General features: G+C 58.4%; 1 protein-coding gene across 5 annotated transcripts; it reads right to left on the bottom strand.

Moving 5' to 3' along the window:
• Positions 1 to 48: 48 nt before the first annotated feature.
• FAM131A (family with sequence similarity 131 member A) lies at positions 49 to 9,236 on the bottom strand. Of its 5 annotated transcripts, XM_034999727.1 has the most exons (7): positions 8,524 to 9,236; positions 6,929 to 7,337; positions 6,124 to 6,266; positions 3,831 to 3,924; positions 3,408 to 3,590; positions 3,124 to 3,240; positions 49 to 1,806 (listed from the first exon to the last, which is right to left on the bottom strand). In XM_034999727.1, exons 2-7 carry the CDS (start codon positions 7,014 to 7,016, stop codon positions 1,337 to 1,339), a joined length of 1,095 nt encoding a protein of 364 aa, XP_034855618.1. In that variant the 5' UTR covers positions 7,017 to 7,337; positions 8,524 to 9,236; the 3' UTR covers positions 49 to 1,336. The 5 variants fall into 5 exon arrangements, with proteins under 5 accessions (XP_034855618.1, XP_034855620.1, XP_034855619.1 ...); XM_034999729.1 differs by lacking the exon at positions 6,929 to 7,337; XM_034999728.1 differs by lacking the exon at positions 8,524 to 9,236 and having other exon boundaries at positions 6,929 to 8,302.
• Between the last annotated feature and the right edge of the window lies 1 nt (position 9,237).

Here is a 9,237-nt window from a genome sequence, read left to right as displayed (position 1 = left end):
AACTAAGATGGGTTTATACTGGAACCTCCTCCAATGACCAGATGTATATAGAGATTTACAAAGATTTTTATATTAATTTAATAAAACAAATTCTTAAATAGAACAAAATAAACACCTAATGAGCCACTTATATATAGAATGCCTGTGCCCATCAGCTCTTGTTCTTACCTTGGGCCCTCTTATCTGCCAAAGCCTACAAGGCTCCAAACTCTGCAGCCACCCACACCCCCCGCAGCCATCAAACCCAGAGCTCACTGTCTGTGGAATACAGGATCTACAGAGGCCTCCACTGCTTAGTTATCAAAATCCTAGCTAGGGCACAGGCCCTCAGTATTGTAGCTTTGGCCTTTTGTTCAGCCAAGAAAGGCACTACTCTCTTCCCTCCCCAAGGAGAGACACTCCCACACGACCGACCGTCGCTCGTTGGCACCATTTCTGCCGGGCTCAGGCATCAGCAGACAACTGCCCAGCCACCCGTGTGGCCTCCTTGCGACCCTCTCCGGAAGAACAGCGAAGTCACAGCTCCGAAGCTACCAGAGCCACCCACCCCTTCTCCCAGCTCGGCTCTAAGGAGAACTTGGTGAATGGGGGCAGCCAGGCAGGCTGGGAGCCGCTGGGACCCTGCCCACACATCCTACAAGGGGCCAGGAAAAGGGTGGAGGGTACATGCTTTCATCAATCCAATGCCTCCCAGAGAACATCCGACTGAAAGAACAGACCAAAACCCCTCTTTCTTTAGGAAAAAGAAGAAGATTTAGAGGTGATGGAGAGGCGAAGCACAGCACGAGCCCAGGTGGGCGAGGGGCCCTTGGGGGATGGCTCAATCCTAGGCTCCAGGAGGGTAAGAGCCAGCCTGCCCTGGGGTAGGGGTGATTCTATCGAGCACTGCACATGGACTCAGAGGTGGAGAGAAGCAGAGAAGAGAGAGGCATGGGGAAGGGGGCGGGGGGGGGCGGGCTCCCTCCCGTTCCACCCCACACGGCCCAGTCACAACCACCCCCTTAGGGGTTCACATCGTCCAAGGAGGAAATGTGTATGTGGTGTTTTTGATTTAAGAACATGAACATCACTGTCTGCCACAGCTGTAGCCATGCCCCAGGGGCCCCGGGCAACCCCCGGCAAACCCCAGGAGTGGGGGCAGGACATGCGCCCCCAGCCTGGCCCCTGCCTCCTCTCCAAACACTTTCATGCAAAACACACAACGGAGGAGTGAGTGCTCCCAGGAGCCCTCTAGGCTTTGCAGCTCTGCCGGAAGCCTCTCGCCCGCACTTGGGCACAGAAGCTCTGCCCCCAGCAGCAGCCGGGAGACACATGCCACCACCAGGCATGATTTGGGTCACTGTTCCTCCGGCCCTGCCTCGTCCTCGTCTAAGGACACGACCCCCGAAGAAGCCACATCAGAGGCTTGCCGCTGCCGTTCCCAGCTACCCGGCGGGCAGAGAGGCTGGCAGTCCTTGCAGGCGGCTGGCTCCTCCTCGGCGGGGGAAAGGCAGGACTCCATGAGGGGCGAGCTGTAGAGCGAGTCCTGGGCCTCCAATGGGCCCAGGCTACGGAAGGCACTTTCCCGGCTGGGGGGCAGTGTGGCGAGGAGCAGCTGGTCGCCCAGCAGCTGGGAGGCCAGGCGGGCTGGGGAGCCCAGCAACCCGTCCTCCAGGCTGCAGAGGCTGGAGCACAGGGTCTCTGGGGACACGGTCTGCGAGCAGTCGCTCTCAGGCTCCACAGAGCCCTGGCGCACAGGCCTGGAGAACCGGGGGCCGGTGAAGAGGTCCTGGAGGTGGGGCCCCAGGGGCAGCTGCCCGGCCATCTCTGCAGGGGGAGAGAAAAAGAAGATAGCCCTACCCGCCCTGTTTCAACTGGTCTACCTGGAGGGAGCCATGTTCTCCCCACTCCACCCTCGGCGCCGCTAGCTCTGGGGGGAGAGGGTAGGAGCTCGCTAACTTCACCTCTCAGCGCCTCCGTTTCCTTAGTGGCAAATTGGGGAATCTGATAGACCTACTTATGGGGTTGTTGAGCAAACAAAAGAATGCAGCATACAGTAAGAGAGCAATAAATGCACAGATACCACACACGGTCATGCCGCTGGTTCCCTGCACGAGGAGAGCCTGTCCAAGGCAGTGAGTGTGGACTGGAGTTCAGCCCACACTTGCTCACCAAGCAGCGAGGCCTAGCATCAGGCTGAGCCCACCAGAGAAAGAGGTGCTTTTTTCTAATTTGCACAAAGCTTCTACGTGGGAAAGTAGTGGCCTTGGATAAATGTTAGTTATTATCGTTATACCAGGGGTCAAAGCAGGCCTGGAACTCAATCAGACGAGAACGTTTGTGGTTCAGGGCTCCCATCTTGGCCTCAGACATCCAAATCAGTCAACTCTGGACCACAGCAGAGGTCTAACATATTGCCAATCTGCTCTACTGTATTGCCCTTGGAGAATCTGTTAATTAGCTGGGCGGGTGGGAGCTGGTGGAGGTAATCTTCAAAGGCAAAGAAGAATGGGGCGGTGGGGTGTTGTGAGGCGTGAGCCCAGAAGCTACAGAGAAAGTCAGCCATGTGGTCCAGGAAGAATCGGAAGATGAAAGGAGGGCCGTGCACAGCTGCACAGCCCCGCAGGGTCCCCTCTGCAAGCGCTGGCCCAGAGAGAGGCCCAGAGGCAGGTCTCAGATGGAACTCACGGAGGCTGAGCCTGAGCCAGCATGGCCCTGTGGGCAGTCCAGGCCCAGCACGCCTTCCTGTTTGCCTGGGGCCCCAGCCCTGGGAGGTGCTACGCTGCCGGCTCGTCTGTGCTGCCACAGCTGGCCAGAAGGCTGCCCCGAAAGGGGAAGGCAAGGCACAGCGGACCCCCCCCGCCCCAGAGATGCAGCTGCGCAGAAGGTGTCGGTGAGGTCTCTGGACCACAAGACCCAACAGCACAGATGGGCAGAAAAGGCTCAGCACGTGCGCGAAAGGAAGCACTCCATTTGTAGCTGCTGACTGCCCACCCACGAGCGAGAACAGCCCCCTTGACCCTGGAAGGTCAAGGCACAGCCGGGACAGGGTCTGCCCCCAGCGTCCCCTTCCGAAGGCTGAGCTCGGAATCACAAGGCCTCCCGGGCAGGTCCGCCCCAGTACTGGCACTGCCTACCCCTCACCTGAGTCAGCTCCTCCAGCAAAGTCCTCATCGTAGGATTCATCGGTGGAGTCCTCGCCATCCACTGAAGACCAGGCCCGGAGCTTGGCTTCTGCAATGGCAAATTGCTCGGCCACTCCTGTCAGGGAGGCCAAAGAATTTATTAGCAGAGAAGGTTCCTTAGCAGGATTCATTAGCTGAAGGACTCAGACTAGGGCTCAGGCTGGAGACAGGAGAGAGAAGAGATGGGGGTGAGGGAAGAGCATCCCAATGACAAACGTGTGGCTGACCCCTTCCTGTCCCCACCTGCCGCAAAGCGAGCCTCTTGTTCACCCTCGCTGAGGTCCGAATAGGAAGAAAAGGCTGATTCCAGGGCAGCAGGCGAGTCGCTTGGCTTGCTCCAGCCCTTCCACTCAATGAGGTGAGCCACTCGGCCCTGCGCCATGGCGGTGGGCTTGGTCACGTGGTCCTTCACCACCTGAGAAATACCTGCGGGTGGGGCAGAAGGAGGAAGGCTGGTGAGGGCACAGGCCAGGGAGGGAAGTGGAAGGGTGGCGGTAGTTAGGGTCCACATGTGCCTTTGGATGGGAGGAGGGAGCTGAGATTCATCTGAGAAGGGGAGGAAGGGGGAGATCCCAGCAAGAGCTCACAGGATACAGCCCCCAAGGGTAAGTGCAAAAGGAAGAAGGAAGGACAAAGTGGCCAGAGGTATGGGAGGAGGGTGCATACCATGCAGGGAGGATCTGGCCAGCGCAGCAATCTCCTGGATAGTTAGGGCTCTCCGGGACTTGGGCAGCATCGCGACTGTGTCTCCAACATTCACCTTGGGTGACAGCATCAGAGGGTCAGTGCTCCTCTAACAGCAGCATCCCCCTCTGTGCCCACAGCCCACTCAAGGTGCCAAGGGGGTACGGGAGCTGGGAAGAGATGCCAGGGCAGCACATATGTGCCTGTGGCTGCTGGGGTATGTAAGACGGAGAGTAAGAAGCCAGGGCCAGCAAGCCGTGTCCTCTCAAGGAGCAACAGAGATTCAGGCTGACCCGAAAGAGCAGAACTGCAGCTACCACCCCCCCCACCTCCATCTTCCCAGCTCCCAGAGGGGAAGGAGGCGGGCTGGGAAGTCAAGAACCATGGAGTGGGGCCTTTGAGAAGAAAAAAGAGGAAGGGAGAAAGCTACGGCATCAAGGATCTCCTCCAGGTTCTCTCCTCTTTGCCCCTCTCCTCCTCTCAGTCTTCGGACATCTCAGTCTTCTAGCTGTTTCTACAGCCTACCAGGGTCACAAACTCAGCATGACCAAAACCAAACCCAGCACCTTTTCCCACATCTGGCCCTGCTTCCTGACTTCCTTATGCAGCATCAGCCAACCACCATTCAGCATGGCTCTAAACCTCAGCATTACCATCAACTCTCCCCTAAGCTTTGCTCATCCTTTCTACTCCCACTGCCACTGCCCTCCCTTCCTCAAGCCCTCAGTACCCCATGTTCAGATTAGCACAGTTGTGGTCCCCCAAGCTCCTTCAATTCATGGAATTTTCTCAGCCTAGAATGTTGTGTAAGTGTTCCTCTCCCTCCTCCCCAGGGCTGGCTGGCTCTTTCTCATCTTTTGGGTCTTGGCTGAAACATCATTCCCTCAGAAGGCTCTTCCTGGCTACCCTACCAGTTGTCCATCCTCCCTCGGTCACAAGTCACCATCCTCTATGAATGTACCCTGTGTGTGTAATCATGGTCTACTTCGTGTGTTTCCTTACTGGTCATTGGTCCCCCTCACTGGTCTTTAGCTCTTGGAGGAATTTGGTCTCTTTTGGTCACTGCTGCACCCCAGTGTTTAGCACAGTACCTGGTACAGAGTAACCTTTCTAAATACATAGGCTGAATGAATGAGGCAAAGTATAAATGTATACAAATAATTTTCCCCGGAGTGTAACTGGTCACATGTCACATGTCCCTATTTAAAATCTTTTCTGGGCTCCTCCACTGCCCAGTGAAGTGCTAGCTTCACAGCCAGGCACTGAGGGGGCCCACTCTGTGAGCCCCCTGCCCCCTTCCAGGCCTTGGAATCTACCACCTAGACCCTCTGCCCAGGAAAACCCCACTTCCACCTTCCCTGTCGGCAAACCGCCCTCTTGCCTCCAGGCAAAGGAACCCAGCTCTCCCCTGGGCTAAGAACGCCATCCTTGCCTGACAAAATGCTCCCTACCATCTGAGGCCTGACTCAAGTGTCACCTCCTATTACGTTTTCAGTCCAGTTTTCTCTCTTCTTCAATACCCCCACCCCCACGCCAGCATTGCCCGTGCATCTCTCCTGAGGGATCTCGGGATGGCAGGGCCTGACTCTGATTCACCTGGCTTCCTACCTCCACCCTGCACCTGGTTCAGTGTTCCTTGGCAAGCCTGGAAAATGTTTCCCTCAATGAATGAATGAAGTCAGAGGCACATGCCCCCTCCCCGGAATTGCCTAGCTCTCCTGATCAGGTTCCCACCCCTCACAAGAAGAGCTCCAACTGCTCCCTTGACCTCAGGCCCACCCTCTGCTCCCCCCCACCCCCCCACCCCCACCCCAGTACCTGGCTTACAGGGGCCCCAGGGTGGCGCCGTTAGCTTCCGGCCAGGCCTGGGGGGAGGAGCACCTGCTGGGTGTTTCCTGGCTCGCTCTCCCTCCCTCCCCTCACTGCCCCCAGCCACTGCCATCCGTGCCGGCGCTCCGCGCAGCTGCGGCCCAAGCCCAGAGAAAAGGTGTGTGTCTCCCTGGCAACCCATCACCATGCAACAGGGTCTCCCGGGATACGGCCTGGGATGCGCTGACGTCAGCGCCCAAGGCGGGAGCAAAGCCCGCCCGCTGGCACGACGCCGAGCAGAGCAGACCGGCGCGGGGGCGGCCTTGGGGCCCCGCCGGCCGGATAGCGCCTCCGCTCGCAGGAAAAGGGAGCCAGAAGCAGGCTGGCGAGGCGGGGGTGGGGGATACAGATCCCCTTCATGTGAATGCGGCCCCCCTTCCCCCTACCAATACCAGGGGCCCAGCACCTCTGGCAAGTCCTGGCTGTCCACGGAGGAAGGGCGGGAGGACCGGCTCCAGCCTCGGAGGGTCCGAGCAGATCCCAAGGAAGATAGAGAGAGGCCCCGAGGAAGTTCGATCCACTCCACAGCCCAAGCGGGGTCCGAGGCCACTGAGGGGTGGGGGAAAGGCTGTTCACCTGGGCTCCCACTTCTGCCAATATCCCCATTTTCATCCGGTGCTGCCATATCATTTCTCCTCACCCCTCCCCCACCTCCCAGAACATCAGCAACCACCTGGTGCTCTCCACAATTCTGAAAACCCCTATTCCACATTCCTGACCTTCAGGCCCCTGGGGCCACTCTGTGGCAGCCCACAGGCCCCCTTCCTCCTCTGGATGTATTTTTGCCATCAGAACCCTAGGGATGAAACCTAAACTTTCATAAATTCTCGATCTTGGGTTTCTCGGCCTACCCATTCCTCTTGGAAAGCACACTGCGTTCTTCCACCACCATCGCCATCCTCCTCCCCACCACCACCTTGGACCCTTTACAGGCTTGGTGCCTTCCTTCTCTTGGTTCTTTCCTCTCGCCAGCATGAGCTGGTATGCAGCTCTTTACTCTTCTCTTCTGACAAACCCACGATTTTTTCTTACTTTCACCCCAGCCCCCTAAAGCTTTTTTCCTGATGCCCTGTCTGGCCCTGGCCTGGTGGTTCCTATTTCATCCTGGTTCCCAATATCTAAGCCAGAGTAATTTTCCTTTTGCCACCTGAGCACCCTACTCCTCAGCTTCCCCTCACCTCCCAGATCACAGCTACAGTCCCTGGTCTCACCTCTGCGACTTGTCTGACAAGTCCATCGTCCTCCAGGCCCTTCACGCTGCCACAGAAACATTTTGCCCAGCACAGAAATCATAGGCATGCTGGCTGTGTTGATGCAGAGAACCAAAAGCCCAGAACCGCTCCAGGCTCAGCTCCCAGTTCTATTCTTATTTTGGCTCCGGATGCTGAGCCAGTCCCCTCCCCACTTGGAACCTGTGCCTAGTCACATAAGGAGAACACTCCTTCCTCTTGGCTTTGAGGAGGTGGGAGTACAAGGGGCCCAGCAGAGCTCTCTGGAGCTCAGGAAGCTGAGGCCCATCCCCTAGACAGTGCCAACAGGCAATGTACATCCCAACTGACCTTTAGCTGGAGCAGCCGTCTCTGTCCCTGAGCCTCAGCCAGCTGGTCGTCCCCAGAAATGCTACCAACCAGAAGGAAGACACAAGGTTACAGGCCATCCCTGGCCCCCAGCTGGTACCTAATCAGGGCTCTCAAAGCCAGTCCTGAGGTCAGCCAAACTCTCCCCTGACTACAGGAGGGAATGACTTCCTGAACTCCAAGCCTTAGCAGGGCCAGAGGGACCAGAGCAGCCTGCTGCTTCTCAGCTTCAAAAGTCAGGAGGTTAATTTAGGACTACAAATCCCATAATTCCTCGTGGGAACCCAAGGAGAGTACAAATCTCAGCCAGAGTCTTAGCTCCAAAGAATCTCAAGTACCAACCACACTAAGGCCTGTATGACTGACTACCTGCCCTGGAAGCCCAGGACCCATTCCAAATCCAGCCCTCAACCTGACAAATCCCTGCCTGGCCTTAGGCTTGGAGAAATCCATGACACTTAAGTAGGCTGGTGGACCTCAGATGCATAGGACTGAAGCCAGGCCCCAGCGTGCACCACCATCCGTGGGAACCAAGACCCAAGCAGCAGGCATCAGCAGTTTTAAGAAGCCCTAATGGCCTCTCTCTGGACTCCTCTTTCCCCCCACAAGGTATGATGATTTGTTTTTGTTGGGAGTGGGGGAAGGAACTAAAACAGTTAAGGTGATCAGGTGCTCACAGGTGCCCCAAATGGGGCCTCAGTCTCCTTCATCAACATCTGACTCTGAAGGGAGAAGTTAAGTTTTAGCCAAAAACTCCGTAGTGGGGTGCTTGACGGGCTTTGCAGGCTACCTCCTTAAGGGGGTTGGAACACAGACAGCTAGGAGAGGCAGGTTCCCAGCATAGGGCCACTCCCAGGGCAGAGAAGAAGAGAGGTGTGGGCCGTGGGGGCGGCGAGTGTGTGGGCGTGGAAGGCCAGTCGCCATGGACACCTTGCCCCTCCCAAGGCTGTGCGCCTCCTGCCCCCTTCAGCGGTGGGAATCCAGGCGGAAAGACCATGAGTCTACCCTGCAAAGCCCAGAAGCAGGCAGGCCGTGGCAGCGAAGCCGAGTCGATTTGGCCCCCTCCCCGCTCCTGCCCTCTCCTTCCTCTTGCCTGGCCCGCCTCCCCAGTGCAGGCTCCTCCCTCTCCCGACACCGGCCCCCTCCTCAAGGCCCCCACCCACCCGCGGCCCACGCACCGGGCAGCCGCAGCCCAATTCCCCAACCCGTGCCTGGCCTCCACCTCTTACCCTGACCCGCCGGACTCCGAGAGCCGATACAGCCCATGGCCGGGCACCCAGGCACGCTAGCCCGCGCTCGGGGCCCGGGCCATCGCCTGGCAGAGGGTCGGGCAGCGGCCGCCACCGGGGAGGGGAGAGCCCGTGAGAGGGGAGGGGGTGGGAGCCGCGCGTCCGCCGCCGCTCCCCGGAGAGGGAACCGGGCCGGTGACGTCAGCGCGGGGGCGTGGCCACCGCGTCACCATCCAGGGCGGGCGGGGCGAAACACGTCACAGCCACGCAGGGGCGGCCTGGGGCCGAGTCCGGAAACACCTCGTCCTCTCCTCTCCTCCCAGGCCCGACTGCGGAGAGACCCTTAAGGCAAGGGTGGGCGAGAACTCACTGGGCCCCCGGATGCCAGGCACGCCGCATGGGGACGGTCAGACTCCTGCATCCAGCCGCCTCTCTTTTACAGATGAGCCCTTGAAGCCACAAAGGACTTCCCCGGCTGTAAACAGCTTGAAACCCAGGGCCTCCTCCACACATAGGGGTCTGCATCAAATTCTGGAAGTACCCCGCAGCTATTTGTCTCTTCTCCCCTACCAACCAACAGGGCACCCCACCATGTCCGTTTCAAGGGTCCAACCCCCCAGGAAAGTGACCCTCCGACCCCCACAATCATGGACAGGGGAAGAGGCAAGAGGGGTGCCAGGTTACAGGGGACAGTACTAGAGTACCCGCTCTGGA

Source organism: Mirounga leonina, unplaced genomic scaffold (assembly GCF_011800145.1).
Source record: "Mirounga leonina isolate KUSES-001 unplaced genomic scaffold, KU_Mleo_1.0 Mir_115, whole genome shotgun sequence".
NCBI classification, from domain to species: domain Eukaryota; kingdom Metazoa; phylum Chordata; class Mammalia; order Carnivora; family Phocidae; genus Mirounga; species Mirounga leonina.
Note: the sequence above shows the minus strand (reverse complement) of the source record. Positions and strands in the feature narration are given on the sequence as shown.

Bases quoted from the DNA above. Each gene is read 5' to 3' on its own strand.
- FAM131A (XM_034999727.1), bottom strand. From the start codon at position 7,016: ATGCCTATGATTTCTGTGCTGGGCAAAATGTTTCTGTGGCAGCGTGAA. The intron at 3,925-6,123 runs GTGCTGGGCCCC...CTGTCACCCAAG, and splicing joins ACAGCCAGGACTTGCCAGAG to GTGAATGTTGGAGACACAGT. The intron at 3,591-3,830 runs GTATGCACCCTC...CCCCACCCGCAG, and splicing joins GGCCAGATCCTCCCTGCATG to GTATTTCTCAGGTGGTGAAG.